Source organism: Belonocnema kinseyi, chromosome 1 (genome assembly GCF_010883055.1).
Source record: "Belonocnema kinseyi isolate 2016_QV_RU_SX_M_011 chromosome 1, B_treatae_v1, whole genome shotgun sequence".
Lineage (NCBI taxonomy): Eukaryota > Metazoa > Arthropoda > Insecta > Hymenoptera > Cynipidae > Belonocnema > Belonocnema kinseyi.
The window spans coordinates 93671514-93691535 of NC_046657.1; the positions used below are offsets into that span (position 1 = coordinate 93671514).

General features: G+C 33.3%; 1 protein-coding gene across 1 annotated transcript in view; it reads left to right on the top strand.

The window, feature by feature from the left end:
- The first annotated feature begins 2516 nt into the window (after positions 1-2516).
- The window catches only part of LOC117178834 (triadin-like), a 53651-nt gene continuing 36145 nt past the window's right edge, over positions 2517-20022 (top strand). The window contains exons 1-2 of the mRNA XM_033370336.1: positions 2517-2954; positions 17460-17576. Of these exons, the coding sequence (XP_033226227.1) occupies positions 2820-2954; positions 17460-17576 (252 nt within the window). The 5' untranslated portion in view covers positions 2517-2819. The remainder of the gene's footprint in view (positions 2955-17459; positions 17577-20022) is intronic.

Genomic DNA, 20022 nt, shown 5'->3' on the forward strand with positions numbered 1-20022 from the left:
AAGTATAATCCACAGGTAGTAAGTCTCAAGCGCCTCAGGCACCTGATTGGCTATGAGTTAAGTTAGCTAAAAATGTACTAAATTTAAATTGATATGCATTTACATTGGGTATGTTCCGATTTGAGCAGTTGAGAGTTATTTAAAGTTTCAAAGTTGGCAATGCCAATGTATAAGCATAGGCAGCCGGTGCGCAATGATGCCTATGCTTATACATGGCATTGCCAACTTTGAAACTTTAAAAAACTCTCATATACTCAAATCGGAACATAGCCAAAAATTCATAAGTGCCGGATTTCCCCTATATAGGCTACATAGACTGCAGTCTAGGGCGCCATCATTTTCCTGCTATACATTTTCAAACATTTCGAATTTTTTTCTACACGGGTTCATCCTGAGCATTCTGGAAAAAATGGTCATAAAGATTAAATTAAGATATTATTTTTTTTATTAAACTTTATCTGTGAAAAAATCCCTCCCCTCCTATCCCACCGCTTTCCTATATATTCTTTTTATTTAGCCCACTTACTAGTGGGGGGGGGGGGGGGGGGGGGTCTACCGAAGTATTCTCCATGTTAAGGGCATGTGATACTTAGAAAATTGTCGATTTTACCAGTTTTAGGTTCCCCCGGCATTTTTTCTAGAATAATAAATATTTTGTCTTAAATATTTGAGAAATGGTAGCGAACATGCTAACGGAGGTCCCCGCACACGTTTTTTGTTTTTTTATCCAAATTTTTTAGAAATTGCTAACAACGTGCGTGTATATTTTGAGGTTATGTGAGTTACAATTCACCCGACCGTTACTTCCAAACTACACAATATTTTTGGCCGAAAACTTTTGACTTACAAATAAACATAGTAACGAATCTCCCGGAACTAACCTTGTTTGCAGCCAATCAAAAAAGTGTATTTCATAAATAATTTCCAGATTATCCGAAAGGCAGAGATGAAAAACGACGTAACCTCAAAATAATGCATATGCATAAAATTTTTATTTAGCAAAATACATTTTTTTGTTATTATCCCTCAAAAAAGACTCTGGGAACGTCCGTTATGATATTTTATAGCATCTCCGAATTCATTTTTTTAAATTTTCATTTTTGTGGAAAAAAGCCGGGGAAACTGTAAGTATCACATGCCCTTGAGACCAATGGAAAAAGTATCAGAGTGGAGGGGAAGGGGGTCAGAAGTTCCTGTAACAAGTATCACATATTTTGTGAATGAACCCTTGTTGCTAAATCGGGAGTATCGAAAGGTAAACAGTCAGGGCCGCCTGAACTGTTTCCACTTGGAATGACAAGAGCCACAAGCTGCTCTCGCTCCGCATGCGGAGAACTTGCGTGGGCCAGCAGTTCTAGGAATTACTAAACCGCGAGTGGCTAGACCGAGAATCGGGTGTATTATATATATTTCTTACTTTTATCTTTTCCACGGCAAAAAACAAAGAAAAAAAAGTACTACACGATAAGCAATTTTTGAGATTACTTGGATTCAAACTCGAGTATTTTATTTCTGTCAGCCGCTGACTATATTATTATAGTCGGCGAATGGTTATTTGTGCAAAGCGACAAAAATATGTACCACAATCAATATAAAGTAAATGTACTAGTAATCGTCACCTTAAGCCAAATTGTATATTAAAAATGCTTGTAATTTTATTTAAAACACAATTCTTATTTATACAAAGGGCTTAACTGGGCCATCTGACGCTTCCTAATGCATTGACGTCAGTGCATCTACCTTAATACACAATATTTACATAAGGAATATTTTTTAATAAAAAATGAAGTAAGGATACCTTTTCACGGAACAAAATTTCGGAATTTAGAAACATTTTTGAAAAATAACAAAAATTTGGGCCAAAAAAGGAAGGGCAACTGATGTTATAATTGTTTAAAAATCAATTTTTCGTAGTTCTAACATTCGTTTTCGTGAAAGGCAACCTTAACCTAACTAATGTAAAACAAAATAAGAAAAAAGGCATATAAAAATAATAGGAATAATTCATCAACAGTCTGAAAAAATGTATCAATAGTTAAAGTATAATAAACAGCTTAATGGCGATTTTCGATATAATGTTGATTGGATAAATAGCGGATTGACAATCAAGCGGTGTTAGTATATTACTATATCGTGTACCAAAGAAGCAAAGTAGTCTTTTTACCATCAGTCTTGGAAAACAAAAAGCGTTGGATGCTTTTTCAAGGACCATGGACCTTGTTGGTTTGTGGAAAATCTGATTGGTGGGAAACATAGAAGCGAACAATATGTGAAATTTCAATTAAATAAATAATTAAAAAACAAGGTCCGTGAAAATATCTTCCTCTAGTTTGACATTTGAAGGCTAATTTTCAATTTTGCACCCTCATTGCTTTATCTCCAATTTGAATCTCGCGCCTCTTGCTCCACGAATCCGTCGTTCACTTTTCTGACGTTATTAGCGCTTTCGGCTGACCAATAATAACCAATCACATTGCGCGATTTCACCTTAATCTTCCTTTGTGTTTACAACATGGCGTCAAGTTGAAATAAGTTAACAACGCGGCCACGCTAGGCTAGCAGAGTACATCAAATTAGTATTTTTTTTTCAATTTTTTTTTCTCCCGTATTTCCCGTCGTTTTCCCAGGAAATATAGATCAAGATTGAGAATCGTGCTCGTGAAAAATAAGAGTTTTCCTCCGGGGGAGGGAGGGTAGTCAGTCTGGCTGATTTCCAGGAGACCAAGCCCTCCCAAAGGCTCGGCACATTAGGCACAACAACGGCTCGTCGTAGTCGAAGGCAACAAGGCGTACTTCAACAGCCTTGAACGTAAACAAAAATGGAGGTCAAGGAGGAGGAGGCGAAAATTTGCAGGCTCTGCGGACAATCGGATAACTTTTGCATCGACGTTTTCAGCGAGGACGGCACCAGCCGACTACTTCACCTTAAAATACACTCGAAAATTAACATTCTGGTAAGTGAAGCAAATGATTTCCGCTAAACATCGCGACAGTCGCGCTCGAAATTCTCGCCGCTTCGTTCGGAGGGGGGTTAGGAAAATGGCCGGGAGACAAAAGCCGCCGTGTTTCGGTCACTTTTCCAAAATACCACGCCGCGAAAACGAGTTTCTTAGTCTAAAATTCGCCGCGGATCGAAAGTTTCGTCCTTCATAAAAGTGACATGAGAATTGGTAACCCCACGTTTAAAAAACTCGTGACTCCGAAAAGTGCATTTTTTCCTTATCTCGCAGAGATAGCGCTTCCTGCATTTTTAGGACTTAGGATTAAGTAGAGATTTTGATGCCGATATTTTGAGATACTAGGTCTGTAGGGCCCTGAGGAATTAAACGGTTGTTAGAGGTTTCACAAATTTCGATTTTAGGATTAGTGCCTCTAAATAGTTCTGTTGAATTTGATCAGTAATTTCTCTCATTGTGAATCATCCTGTGGAATTAGGGAACAAGGGATTACGTTCAGGGTAGTTTTGGTAATATTTTAGATGCTTTTAAGATTTTAAGTGCGCGTGGGTCATTTTTTCCGGGAATTACCTTGGGATTGGGGTGGAAATACTAGGGTTGAGGTGACTTAAAAGTACCGATTTTGCTTTGTTTGCACCGTCAATTTTTTCCTAATGTCTCTGAGTTGTATGTTAGTTATTAATTAACAAAAGCTAATTATCTCTTGTTAGAAATTCCATGTATTCAATCATTCTTTCTAACCTTTGATTCTTAATTTCGTAAATTTATATATATTTTGAATGTATTATTGTTATTTAATGTTACTTAGTTCCTTGAAATAGTTATTAATTTCTAATAAACCTTAAGTAAATATTAAAACGTTCTACAAAGTAATTTAAATTTCTGAATGTACATAACAATAATGGTTGTTTCAGTTATTTTCTTTGATACATCGTTTTAATATTGAATAAGCTAATTTATAGTTTGTATTCTAAATAATATAAAATCGGCTGTTAGGCTAATTGATTTGAAAGGATTGTAATTTTTATTAAATCTTTTTCTTGAATGAAATAGAATATAAATTAAGGAATTGAAATTAAGGGAAATTCATTGAACGCCTTTGCCTGGAAGACACAAGTTAAGAAATACTTTTTTAATTAATCATGTCAATATTTTACTATTGAAAACCAAATTTAAATACACCTTTCAATGTAATGTGAAAGTGTAATGTAATTTATTTTTCTTCGTTAAAATTTTTCATTTAGCCGAAGAGTAAAATTTGTTTAAAAAATTATTTTTTCGTTCTATTTCGAATTTACTACAACTTTCCGTGAATTGAACACTAGCATTAGAAATAATAACAGAAAGTTAATTTGCTGTTTATTTCTTGTATGAAAATTGGTCTATTATGTAAATATAAGTTACATTTAAACAAACCCTCCATTCAAAAATTGGTTTCGGGTCAGAAATATCCGGATCTGGAAGTGTTCCTTCGATTTTAATGAAAAACTTGGTAAAATTATAGTGATATATAAGAAACATTTGGGGTCCATTAGATTTTTGACAATTTTCAATATTACAGGAGTTGCCCCATATTGAATTTGAGGATTTGTTTTTCTATCGATATTTCTTGAGTCGATAATTAATTTTGATAAAACTTGGAGAGATGAAAGGTGTAATTGTACATTTTGAGAATGTAATATTTTTTTTATTTAAAAACTTTGCATAAAAAATAAGTAAAACAAAATATTTTATTAAATTTTTCGCGAATTACATCCCTTTAATGTTTTTTAAATAAAGATATAAAGATTTGTTGTGAATTTGTGATTCATAAAAAAATGCACCGTGCCTCCTTTGGGTCCCAAAGTATCGTCAATTCAGTGAAAGGGTACACTGCGCTATCAGTCTCGTAAATTTTCTTTCCTTGTACAAATTTTTCCTTTGCTCAGTATGACTTGGATTTAATGCGTAAGGATACGTGAAAAAAGTTTTGATATATTAATCTAATGTCATAAAGAAAATGGTTTATTTTTTATTTATAAATTGGATTTTGGCATTTGCTTTTATCGACAGTCATACGTGATCAAAAAATTTATAATCTCATATCATTTGTAAATTTATAAACAAATCATGTAAACTGCTCAGTGCGGACATTTAAAGTCATCATGATATAATTTGTTCTCTTAATTGCCTTAAATTATTTTGCCAGTGGCGTGATTCCTACAAATATCTTCAGTGACCATTTATTTATTTTAACTAATAATGTAGAATAATATATTTTCAACACTCAGCTTCATTAGCCGTATATTTCAAAAACAATTATAAGAAAAAATATATTTCTTGTTTACTTTAAATTCCCATTATGTGAATTTGTTTACATGATTTCTTTATGAAATTAACGAATAATATCGGGAAGCAAATCACTGGAATTTGTTTATAGCTATTAGTTTCGCAAGAAGATGAAGTAAAGGTTGCAGATCCTACCGTTCACGAGTGGCAACACTGACAGCCCAGCGCACTCCGGACCAAGAAGTCATCATGGATTAAAAAAAAAAAGGAATAATGAATTGAAGGGCCAGGTGCAACAACCACCTGTATTCTTTGCGGAGCAAAGTTTGATAATGGTTCAAATTTGAGTGTCGACAGTTAATACTTGTGGAGAATTTTATTGCACACATTGTTTGTATGTCAACCAAATTCTATGGTTGTTTCGTTTTTTAATTATTTAAGAAAGACGGACTTTTTCAGCGAAAAAAAAATTCAATACATTTTTGCATTCAGATCACCAGATCTTTTTCGGGAATCTATATTTTTTCTTGAAAATTTTATATAACATTCTTCAACACATTCTACGCCTCGTGTTTACTAAGTTTAAAAAGCATTTCAGGGTTGTATAGTGAATTACAAAAATATGTTCCTCAGGGATGAAAGAAGTTTTAGTCGAGCGAAGCAAATATTTTTGAAAATTCACTATACGGTTATTTAATGTTTTTTAAACGTCGTAAACACTTTAACAGTCTTCGAATTCTCCTCGTGTTCGAGCGCTAAGGTGGTTAATGCATTCGGCCCTTCAATTCACATTCGCTTGGATTTTTGTTTCGAGGTAAGAGATAGGTAAAAAGTGTAACAGGCTCACCTTTTAAAGCATGAAATCACCTGTATTTGAACCCTTTGTGACTGCTGCTTTACGTTATATTAATGTATTGATTAAGGGTACCGTGTTTTCGAATAAGCATATAGTCTAAACAAATATTTAATTGCATCAGTTTCTTGTTCAGTCAGAGCATTTAATCTAAAGATGGTTTTTCATGTTTGTAAACAATTTGTTTTGTAAACAATGTATTATAAATATTAATAAACAAATGTATAGTACGCTTCAGCCCTTTTTTATTGTTTATACTACATAAGAAAGTTGTGGAGTCGTTAGGGTTCAAATAGGGGGAATTTTTTGGATTTTGTATGCCCTACAAAAAAATCGGTTACATTTTTTATATATCTCTTACCTGAAAGCAACAATTCAAGAAACTGGTTTTAAAAATTTAACTTTTATTTTCTTTTTAATTAACAATATACAGAACTGCCCGACGGAGCAGAGGGTTTCAATGTTTCATTGATTTTGTGTTAATACCGAAGTTTCGCGGAACTCCGATTTTGGGTTCCAGAAATATCGTTAATTCAAAAAACCCACCCAAAAATGCAATATTTCATCATTTCACTATGTTTCATTCAAATCCATTTCAAACAATTTTTAAACATGCATTTTCATTGATATATTTATTCATTATTGTTTATTTCGTTATAAATAGAACATTTGACTTATTGTCGTTTTAAAAATACATTTACCATTTTTTACATACCTTTTAAGTATTGCCGTACAATGCTAGTGCTCAAATCAAAAGTAAACGATTTCTTTCCATTGCCTTAATGAATAGAAGCAGTCGTTTTTTAAATAAAAATTTACACTACGTAGAAAGCTTCATTATTATGAATATAAAATATTTTTTATGGTAACTGAATGATTTCAGCCATTTTCGATGTCTATGAAGCGGGGGTATAGTTATACTTTTGGAGTAAAAAGTAGTTTTTACTCCTTAAGAGACTGAAACTTGACGTCAGAGGTGAATAATGGAAATTATACCTCTATGAGCTTGCATTTTACGATTGTGGAAAGTTAGCATATATAATTGATTAAATTTCCGAAAATTTATATTTAAAAAATATTTAATTTTGGGTAGTTTATTGTAAATTTCATATTATTTACCTGTAAAATTACCATAAATGACCGAATATTTTCATAAATTTGGGTAAATTATTGGAAATTAATTTTGGATAATTCATGTTAAGTTACCATAAAAGGTCGAAAATTTCCATAATTTTCCGCAAAATTCTAAATGATGAGTTCCTATAAATTATCAAAAATTTCCGGCAATTTCTTGATTGAATTTTTGATGATTTTTAATAAGTTAACAAATTCCATGCTTCTTTATTCAAAATCTAGTATGGACTGAAATCATGACCTTAACTCAAAAATGTCTGAAATCATCCATTTGTAAAAAAAATCGTATGCGCCAAGGAGCCTAATAAATTTTATGTGATATACATATTTTTATGTCTACTTTATTTACATTTTTTATAATTGAATAATGTCTAGCGTTATGTGTGGCAAAATTACGTATTTTTTACAGCGTATATTACAATTATATTATTAATCTCTCTAATATACCATAGGATAACATGGGTTTCAAAATTCTGAGAATGACGGTGTTACTTATTCCAAATTACCATCGCCATACGAAATTCCGTAAATTTTGCCGAAAAATCTCGAGAGTAAAGAACGTGGTGGGTGCCAATTTTTTCCAGTGGTGTCTGCAGAGCGGTAGGGTTAAGATGGTCTTTTATTTATCACACTATTACTAACCAATCATGATTATAATTTACACCTGCGGCGAAATTCATCGCGTCGTTTACGTAAAAAATTAACCCTAACTTAGTTAAAAGAAGAAGAAAAAACAGCCTTGATAATTTACAGTAAAAGTTTATCAGGTAATCTGTTTAAATCACAGATCGATGAGAGGGATCCTCTACCTAAGACGATATGTGTTCATTGTGTGGGGAAGCTCGAATTTGTTTGTGACTTCCAAGAGGAGTGTCTTCGAACCCAACAACTGTTACGCGATCGGTACAATCTACCACCTTTGTCAGATGTTGTAAGTCAGTATTTTATTTCATCTAATGCTCTACCGCTCTCATGTGATGCTGCCAATACATGTAGCCCTTTTTTTGCTTTTCGTTGTTTCAATCATCTGACCAAAAAAAATGTAAGAAAAAAAATGTGGAACACGAATCGGGCAAGAGAAGGGCAAACATGATGAATTAAAGGTCTTCTCGAACCAATATTGTATTATTTTTGTTGTTATTTTATTTTATTTTTTTATCTTCAAGTTTGATTGCTTCTGATTATTCACATTATATTTGAGTGCTATCAAATGTTACGCTTTAAAATCCATCGCTTTATGATTTGGGCATTTTAAATTGGATGCTTTTTTAATTTCGAAATTTTAAATTCAAATTCATGAGAATTTTTTTCTCTCATCAATAATGGGCCTTGGTTTCAAAGATATCGAAATATGGAAATTGAGATTCTGATTTATCAGATCTCATATCTTAAAAAATTAAAATCTTGAGTCAAGAAAGACATGTGTCTAATAACTTCCATAAAACTTTTGGACTTCTAATGTTCTATTCAACTCAGTTTCACATTACTGACAATTTCCTTCTGTTAAACTTCTTCAAATTCAAAAGCCTCCAAATTTAAAAGACAAACTCTACCGCTTCTAAATTTTTTCAATAATGAAATATATTCGAGGTGTGGGAGAACTATATGTTCTAAATTAAAAGTGTAACCCTTTATTTTCGTTTGTAGATTGCCTAACGAATTTTTAAGAGTAATATATAGAAAATTAAAAATATAGCTTGCTAAGAATTTAAAAATTTTGTTTGGTTTCTTAACCATCCTTGCACACCTCGAAAGTCGAGAAGACCCGTTGCATAGTATGGCAAAATATAATGCTCCTGGATAAATGAACTTTCAGCTTACTATTTTCTTTTTATGTAGAGGTCCTAATTTTGTAACTGAACATAATTAAATGTAGCGAATCAGATTTTTGTACAAGTAGAATTTTTGTATTTGGTTTAAACTATACACAAGTCAGACTTTCAAAATTAATAAAGAAGCTCAATGTCCAAATAAAATTATTTATGCTTTATAAATTTTGAATGATTGTAACTAGCTACTTCAGTATTAGGAGTATTTTAATATTAATACTTAATGTATTTATCAGCTGGTTTAAATTGGTTCATAAAATTATGTATTAAAAAAACAATTGTTATGGACTGGAAAAGAATCATATTGAAAGCTCATTGTGAAATTATTTTTGTCTAATTTTGTACAAAGAATTGAAGAATATTGCCTCTTGATTAATTCAAATAACGAATCGGAAAAAATAGTGAATTTGTGTATAGAATTAACTATTGTCATTAGCCGGCAATAAATCATAACACACGCTCAACACTAAGGTAGTTGAGTTTTTTCTGGTAAAGCACTGAATTATATCCAAGATAAGCTGGCAAAATTGTGCATTTGTTTACCGAATACTTTTTTCAAATCAGCTCAGAATTCACCCGTAAAAACTTTTATTTTTAAAATAAAAAAACAGTTGAGTTCATTTAAAAGTTTTCTAAATTCCTTATGTCAGTCGTTAAAATAATATTTAACTTACGTTAGATTTATTCAATACAATTTTTTAATAAGACTAAATTATCCAAGTGTTGCTGGTTCTGTCGAAGTCACACTCATTTATGCATCTGTTTATAAAAACTAAAACAAATTTTTATATTCATAGTTTGAACAAAAATGTAACTTGACAATTATTTTGAAAGTTGAAATAACTTTTAAAAAATCAGACCGAATTGGTCTAATTAGACTAATTTATCCCGGGGTACTACATTTTGCCTCATAGTGTGCTGCTTTGAAATCTGGACACTTTGGTACCCATTTGCACGTCTAATATAATCTCTATTCAGGATGGAATCGACAAACTCGACCGATCGGTTCCCGGGACTTCAACAAACAACAACAATGACTCGGACAAAGATCTCAATAGAGCCAAAACATCTCAATTGGAAGAGCAAGAAGCCTCCAGCGACCTCAATAAGCCTCAGAGGAGCCTAAGTAGTAAATCAACCTCCACGAGCGAACTCCAAATCCAGAATGAAACTCCGGTTTTAACTGCTCTTCAAAATGTTCCAGTTTTAACTACTCTTCAAAATGTTAGTTTCCCTCAGAACTTTTCTAATCCGCAGGAAATTTTGCAAAGTCAAGCTTTAGAAAACCAAAATATTTTACTAGCTCAAGATGTTCTAAATCGAGATGGTCTACGAACCGAGGTGGTTTTGCAAACAGAGGACCCTTTAGAAAGTCGAAATATTCTCCAAAGTCATGATGCTATTGAGGTTCAGGATGCTTTACAAGCACATGCTGTCCTCCATGCTCGTGATGCCCATCACACCCAAAATGTTCTCCAGGACCTTCCAAAATCTCCATCGACTCCAAATATCAGAAGCATCGAGAGAGTTGTAAGCCAGAATAACCCCAACGATCCCGCACCTCAGGAGACTTGCTTTCGTTGGCTTAGAAGCAGAAACGAACTAGAGATCAAATGTACCAAATCCCGGGACTCTTCCAACCTTCCCATTGCTGGTAGACTCCGGAGTCAGAACAACAGTTTATCGGAATCTCCAAACTCCAAATCTTTAACTCAATCTTCAGAAAAGACCAACGGACAACGAAACATGATCCAAATCGCGACAAGTACTTTAAATAAACTTCTCAACGTGATCGCAGATTCTTCCGAAGTCGAGGTTTCCGTACGGGAGTCTTTAAACTCAAACACCAGCTCCGAGGACATCAGTTTTCTGATAGAGCTCCACAAGAAACAAAACGCAAGTGTTAAAGTTCTCGCCAAAGTTTTCCCAGATCAAGGGTCCTGCCTTGTGGATTCGACAATTGTAGGACTGTTAAAAGACCAACGAAACGCGGAGATTAGCGATATCCTGAAACTTATCATTGAGAAGAGCCAAAGGGGAATTTCTAAGAACGAAAGTGTAGAAGATGAAGAATCCCAAGGTTCCGTGCGAAATCCCGAGGAATTATTTAAAATGGACGGAGAGGAGATCCATGTGGATGAAAATGTGGAGCAGATGTCTGTTAATAATCAAATCAGCTATGCCTGCAGACTTTGTAGAAAAATCTACGAACGCAGAGATAAATGTACAGTTCACGTTAAGACGCACCTGGGAATTAAACAGTTCATGTGCATAGTCTGCAACGCTAAATTTGTTTGCAAGTCAGACGTGATGAAACATATTAGGTGTTCTCATACAAATCCAAGGCCTATTTCATGTCCGAAGTGTCCTAAAAGGTTCAGGTCGAAATTTGATTTGGCTGAACACAATAATGTTCATAAAGGAATCAAGCCTTATAGATGTTCCGATTGCGATCAAACTTATCATCATAAAGTTTCGCTTCAGATGCACGTAAAGTCTCATCTTCCACCACAGAATCTTGCATGCGAATATTGCGGTAAGGTTTTCCCATATCGGACTAGATTATTGAGTCACGTGGGAAGTGTTCACATGAAGAATAGAAGAAATTTCAGATGTCATTTTTGCTACAATTTGTACTCAAGTTTGTCGGTTTTAAATGATCATATTAAAACGAGACATGCGACTACTTTTACTTGCGAGACTTGTGGCAAGACGTTCAAGGTGGCTTCGAAGTATAAAGCGCATGTGCATCAACATACTAATCCCAAGCCGTATGTTTGTAATGTCTGCGATAATAGGTATGCTTCGAAGGCGTTTTTGAATGAGCATTTGCTGAAACATCAGGGTCTGAGGAAGCATGTTTGTCTGAAATGCGGAGCGCGGTTTGCTCAGGCGAGTCACCTTGCGGCGCATAGACATGTTCATGGAGAGAAGACCCATGCATGTCCCGAGTGTGGAAAGAAGTTTAACAGGAGGGATAATATGAAGGTACATCGGAAGAGACATTCTGAGAATGAAAAGAAAGGAGGGGATGTAAAGAAAGAGGTGGTGCAGGATGTTAAGAGTGAGAAGTAGTTAGTTTCAAGTTTAAAGGCTTTCAATTTCAAGTGCTTCCCAATTTGGATGATACGAGATACAGGTGCTTTCAAATTTTGACGTTTCTTTGGCCATTCGCTGATTTAAGGGTGTGCTAAATTCATTCGAAGATCTATAATGGCGATTTCGACTATTTTTTTACATGACATCACTCGCGGACTGAACGTAAATTTGGTCTTAACAAGAACCTATGAATTAACGGGACGGAGCACAAAGTCCCATCTTGGGCGAGCGGGTTGACTTTGTACATCGGGAAGGGTAAAGTTATCCCCACTCAATCGGGGGACGCCAGGCACGACTCCGATTGGCTAGTAGCCGAACGACACTACACATTCAACCGTCTAAACTGAAATCTGTCATTGGCGGAACAGACCAAGCACCGGTGACCCCCCGAGGAAGTCGGGAGAGCCTGCGCGTTGCCTGACCCCGCATGTTTGTGCTCCGTTCCGTTAATTTATAGGTACGTGGGTCCTAAATATGGAGTCGTGAGTAAATGTGTTACCAAAATTGTTATTTGTGATCACACTAGTAGTAATTAGCTGGCACGCATGTGTGTCACACACTATCTTTTGCAACAACTGTCCGAAAAAGTTGCACATCAAAGACTATTCAAAAATAGTGACAAGAACGCTTGTCTTGTGTCGCTTTGAGACTGAAGTGAAGGCTGTTCCGCCAGACGTCGGCAGCGGTAGCGCGATTTTACTATTCGCAACCCGTGTGTAAAGTTACCTCTTCAAAGTATGCATGCGCGGTCATGGCCGCTAGTGTGTAAAGTAACTATTTCACACAAATTGTTAGAAAATTACTCCCAAACATTATATAGGCGAACACAAAGTCCAACTTTAGAGGTGGCTGTTTTAAAATAAATATTAAAAAATCAGAACCTTCTAAGGCTAAAGATGTCGCTTCATAGTGGTGTGCGAAATCACGTCGAATTTCGAGTATGCAATTCGACTCGAAAGTTTGGACTTTAAAGTTTTCGGTAATTTATGGCAAGTTATCATTCATTACCGTAAACTTGGTAAATCGCTATTTTCTTTTCATTTAATGTGTCACGAACAAAATAATAACCATATCATGTAACTTTGAAACTCCCAAAAAATAAATGCCGAAAATTCTGAAAAAAGGAGACAGCCTAGTTCAAAAATCACTTTTTTAATTTAACAAAAAATCGATCGCAAAATATTGAAATTGAAAGCCTTACATTAGGATAATGTTGGTAGATTATGTATTTTATGAACATGAAAGATGTTATGTTGGCTTACGTATCAAAACTTTTTCACTTTTTCCATAGTCCAATAATATTCCATGCGTTTTTTGCAAAACACACTCTTTCATTGATTTAAATGTTGTCAAACCTAAAAGCGAACATCGCATTCTTCTTATTTTTCTTTCAAATCGTGATTTACCACATTTACCGTCAATTTGGTAAAAAAATCTGGTAAATTGACGCTCACTATCGATCTGCAAAGTTACCTTTACCAGAGAATTGATGATAACTTGCCGCAAATTATCGACAGTTGACAGACATTTTTGATCATTTTTAACATTGAACTTTTAGGATGGGTCGGGGTTTTGTATCGACATATAGTACTAGACTAGACCGTTGGTGGCGGGAATAGAAATAGAAAGGAAATTAAAAGTCAAACTGTCCTTTGTAATGGACATCTTCTTTCATTTGAAAAAGATCGATCTATCAATCGCCATCCCTAGAGAGAACAGGTCTACTTCCTCAATTTTATTTCTGTTTCTATCCCATATTCCAAGTTTGACGGCACTACCCTTATCCCTGGATGACGAAAGGTAGTTAGTTCCCTGGCTCGTTTCTCTTCTTCTCTGTGCCTTCTCGCACGCTCGTTCGCTCTCTACCGAAGTTGGCCATCCCTGCTCTTATCGTTTCACTTGACTTTAGCCCACTCTTGACAATAAACCGCTTTCAACTTTTGAAATTGGACACTCAAATTGAATGCGCTTTTAAATTTTGGATGTTGCCAACTGATGTTTTCTTTACCTAGAAAAATATAGGTATTTTTACTAAAACCGAAATCACAACCATTTCAAAGTTTGAACCTTTAAAATATGATTACTTTCAATATGGTGCTCTCAATTTTAATGCTTAAAATTTGAGCGCATCCAAACCTAAAATCGTTAAAATCACAATCTTTTTTCTTTCACAAAATCGAATGCATTTGTAAAGTTTTTAATTATCCTTCCAAGAAGTTGGTATGTACTCAATTGACCAGAACAGTAATAAGCTTAAATCTCATTCAGCTAAAAAGTCACCATAAAATTACTGAAGACATCATTAGCTTTTTGCTAGTGATTTCTTAGTAATTTTTTGACAGAATGAAATTTAGGCTGACTTGGTTAATTGATTATATACTCAAGTGACCGATATTCCTTATTCGATAAAAGCGACTGATGTATTCCCTTGCTTAGAAAATAATCTACTCGATTCTTTAGTTTGAACCTCTTCAATTGTACATAAAAAAGGCAAAAGCATTAGATCCTTGTTAACAAATAAGATAGCTTTCTCCAATAAATGTCGTGCAACGTTCTAAGTTTGCGCGGAATTTTTCCACGTTTTTCGCTACTTTGGATGTTTGTAACTCTTAATTATATCTGTAAATGATACTTCAGAATTCCCTTTTCTTTGAGTTTTTAATGTCACGCATGTATAAGTTCTCTACCTCACATTGGTAGATTAACATCCTTTTCGTTAAGAGTTATATAAAATACTTTTGTTTTTAATTTGAATTCAAGCGTTTAAATACACGAATAGGGCTTCCGAAATTTAGCAACCTGACTTCGTATTCAACGCAGTATTTTCTACATGACTTTAAAAAACTCGTTTCGAAAGACTCAGATTTATAATAGCTGTATGTACAAGTTGTACAAGACAAAAACGCGAATTTCTACTATTAGACATTAGGAATTTTGTAATTTGTACCGTTAGTTTCATTATAGGTTTACGCAATTATTATTATACTAATAAGATTAGGCGCAGGCTCAGATCCAATTTCGCATTTAAGGAACATTATTATGAACTTTGTATATAGAGTGTAATACTGTCGGTTGAAGAAAACTGGTACTTCCGGTGACTGTAACAAGAGTGCCTTTGCCAAAATGATAATTCGATTTTTGATACGATATACAAACCTATGGGCTATTTTTGCTGAAATTTATAGTGTGTAACTGTTGTCTAGAAGAAAAACATTAGTTTATCAAAGAAACACTATTTTGAAACAAACAAATTCGAAAATATTGGGATCGACGATCCAAAAACGTCCATCATGAGTTATTTTGGATCTGTGAATTTTACTGTGTTTCGACTTGTGTCGACAAACTGTACCTATATATTGGAGATTCTTTATTAGATACATCGACTGAAATTTCTAAATTTATCTAAAAAAAAAGCTTAGATCAAAAAGATGATTGTGGCTTTAATCATTTATCCAGAGAAAGTTCTTAGTTTTTGGTTTTTTAAATCAAATTTAAAATACATATATCCACTGAGAGCAAGATTTTCAGGGAAAATGAATATTTTTTGAAAATATTTTTGATACACTAAGACGAACTTTTGATCAAAGGTATACAAAAATTTTTCGAAAAAAATTGGGATATTATAGTATTGTCAAAATCATTTAAGAATTTTTAAGTAGGAGAGAGTCGAGTAGTACCGGCCACTTAAGCATTTTATTAATAATAATCATACTAGATAGAAAAACAAATAAATGTACTTGAGGAACAAAAATGTTTATTTAAAAAGAGTGTTGGATAGCCGCGGCCACCGAGAAATCGTAATATTTAGACATTTTATCATAATGTTGAACGAGTCGAAATCTACTTTTCAGATTGAGAATTTGAAATTTTAGACACTAGAACAAAAATTTAAAAACCATTCGGGTTTACTGTGCTTACCAAAAATGTTATTTATTAGTTTTTGACAGAAATAAATGAAATATTAACATGAAAAAATCTGTCCGAGGGTACCAGACACGAATTGGTCAGGACTACCCAGCTGTGATATGTTACAAAAAAAACTGGAATGAATAAATTGGAATTTATAAGGGGAAAACCCTTAATTTTTCGATTTCTTCCAGACTATTTATTCAGAATTATAGAATTCCGAATATGTAGTCTGTAAGAAGTCGAAAAAAGAATGCTTTTTTACTTATGAATTCCAATTTGTTGTTTCCCAGGCCTTAAATTAAGTATATTTTACATCCCGAAATTCTGTTCATACAAAGAATAACTAAGAAAATACGAGAAAGTAATTTAACAAAAATTACAAGTCACATAGTTCAAGAGTGAATTCATGTAACCCTATCAAAACCAAACTAATGTTTTTTGTTTTTCAAATATTTGATACTCAGTTTGGTCTATATTTCAAAAAATGCACTTATTTTCTAGAGATCAAATATATAGATAGGATTTTCTTCTAAGATAATGAGATTTGAGTCTATATTAGTAAAATTACGCTTTGAAACAAAATTGAAGGCTAATATTTATTAATCATCGCAGAAAGTACAGGTTATTTAAAATTAAGAGTGGCCGGGGCTACCCGACTCTCCCCTAATGCAAAATACAAAATGTAAAGGACTGAAAGAAGTTTAAATGTTTGTATGCTTCTTAGACGTCTTACATTTTTATACGTCCATCGAATGTATTTTGGCAATTTGACACATATACTGTTATATGTGGATTCAAAAGTTTATAAGAAAAAAATAGTTTGAATAATTTTTCATTTTGAGTTCCAAAAAGTTTTTTTTTAATTAATGCTATTTGCAATCTTTCTTCAGGTTATTATAATTATAAAACTTGTTTTACATTATAATTTACTTTATGACCATTGTTAAAAATAATAAACATTACAATAATACCGCCTTAAGTGATATATACGAAACTTGAACCCCGTTGAAAAAAAAATTTCGTAAGTGATATTGAGTGATTATTGTGAAAATTTTTTTTCTATGTGGTATACAAAAATAATGAATAGACATTGATATTTTTTTCCAAAACTTTTTTTTTAAATATTGATTGATCCAGTCGTAGACGTAAATTGTTGGACCTTAAATCGTTATTGAGTCTAGATTTTAAATGCGAAGAGACCTTAGTCTGTAAAGACCGGCATTTTCCAGTAATGTGCTCGTTCACTGAATCCATTTATATGACAATAAAGGCATCATATTTTTTAAACAGCTTTTTGTTCTGTTTCTTTACGGAACCTTACCACTGCGATTAATTGAAAAAATGCACTTTTCGGGATAAATGTTTATTTGAGAGGAGTGTAAAATATCGAATGTTTCTCTATTTATGTAGATTGAAGAAGACGACGAGTTGCCAACCTCAGTTTGTGTAAAATGTATCGGAGCCTTGGAATTTTTGTGCGATTTTTATAGCTGGTGTCATCGGACGCAAAAGGATCTGGAACAACAGGTGAGCATTTTTAAAATTAAGTGTTACACTTTACTGTCAGGCTCAATTCACTCATTTCTTGAAGTTACTGTTCATGAATTTTCAAATTTTTCTGATTTAGTATTTTTAAAAAGAAATAAGGAAAGTGCATTTTAATACCAGAAAATTTATTAATTTAAAATTTGATACGTTTATTACCAGTATTAATTATTACAACTTGTAGAATTTCGAGCAATTTAAATATTTCAAAATTGCGCAATTGAAAATTGTTCTCCCATCCCTTCAATGTTTCATGAAACATATTAAACTTTGCAATGTTTAACGTGAAATGTTTCAACGTTTCAATTAAATACTTCATGGCTTACATCCGTAAGTGGGTGTAACAACTGAAATTATTTAAATTTCTCAAATAACCGGGTAAGCATGCAAAAAATGCCCCCAAAGGGAATCAAATATTGGGTCTGCCATTTGAAAGCCTACATCGTTCGAAAAAATCTGAAAAAATTTACATAAATTTTTTCAAAAATCCTCAGCGTGCATTATTTTTTCGAAAAAAATGTGACGGGAAATTCAAATCAACAAATTTCAAATTTTTGTTTTTAATTTTTGTGTGTGATAAAACTCGAACACTATTTCAGTTTTTTAAACCACAGAATTTTCACCTAAAGGGCCATTATTTTGATTTTTTTCAGATTTTTAAATTCTTGTATTCTTAGTGTAAAAGATTAAAAATAGTAATTTGTCATTAGTGTGGTCCAAAATTATACCTGTAAAAATTCAACTTTCGATTTTCATTGATATCCCACCCACCACCAATTTGTTCGTTTTCCGGAAAAATAAATAGCGTCATTTTTTCAACGTTAACGTGTGTCCCGGATTTTTTAAATAAACGTGAGATTTTTAATGAAAAAAGCTCTATTTAAAAAAAAATAGAAAAAAAGAAATACTTGTTATAAACTTTATGTGAAATAGGCAGAATGTAAGCTCCTTTCCTGTCTACGGAGCGGCAGTAAAATAGCACTTTCTTGTACCGCGACGAGCGGCATGTACTGACACAAGGAAGAAGAAATGAGTGAGAAGTGAAAGAAAAGAGTGGGAAGAATTTATTTTAATATTACGTTAAACTACGAAGTGGATTTTGGACTTGTAAAGTCGCCACACGCGCGTACGTACGCGGTACAATCGAACGCCATTTACAGAAAAAGAGCGCTTCTTATCCGTATTTCAGATAAAGTATCGTATGCACCACGGCAGTCAAGTTTTAAACTCGGATGCAGTTTTACCATCCTCACTTTCGGTTCGGACGTCAAATTCTGCGTCCTCGTATAAAGTTCAACTTTACTGCCTAGGTGCATAATCTACTATTTTATGAATCTCCTGAAAATCGTGAAAATTATTATATTTCGGGATAAATTATACAAATTTGATGAATGTTTATTTTTTCAACATTTTTTCTCCATAAAAACGTAAACAGTTATTATTTTCTGACAATAATGACACAATTAAAGAATTTTGAGAGCAATATTTTTTTACAGTATATTTGGTAATTATTTAAGGCCATGTAACGAGTGTACCAGCTGATCAAGGCAGTCCTGAGATCAATATTTTTTCACCTATATTGAAAAATAAGAATTATTGACCGACGCATTTACGATTTACGTAGAAGTGTGACTTCTATCCCTGGTGGACCGAACGAACCAAATAGAACCTCTACAAAATACCCGTAAAAACCCCGTTCGGTTCCATTTTAAAAAACTCAAAAAAAAAACAACAAAATCAACTTTTAAATCGTTGAAATTCGGATTCTACGTTAAAATTTGCGTTAGAAACTCACGGAGTAATCGCAATACTTTTTTTTGCAGCGGAAAAAACTTGTAAAAATAAAATACCTGTCTTTACATGGGCCGAAGGCGCCTTCAAGCAAAGATATTATAAACGTAGATGCGGTACGGGGCGTCGGAGTGGGGAATTATATATATATAGGACATCACATTTTCTGCCCTATCGAGGTGCTGCCCTCATCGTACTACGAATTCGAATTCTTGTTTTCTCATTCTTCGTAAAATATGACGGTAAAGCAGTAGAAAAATGTTTTGAGGTTAGAAAAGTTTGACATGTTTGAATCGCTGAATTTTTTCAGATCTGAAGCTTGATCCAGGTTTTCGGTAGAGTCTTTTTTTAATTATAAAAAAAATGTTCTCGAAAAATCATATTTTTAATTTTAAAAAAAGTATTATAGAAAGACATTTCAAGTTAAACAAGTGCTGAAAGCATTTTTCTTTGACAATTTTTTTTTATAATTGAAATAATCAAATATTTATACCAAAGAAACAACTTTTTTAATGTTTGAAGTATTTAAACATTATGGTTTAAATTTAAAATAATAATTAAAACAAAATATATTTCTGGATAAGATATTTTGGTTGAAAATGTATATAGTATTTTTTAAATCACAAAAGTTCTTCTG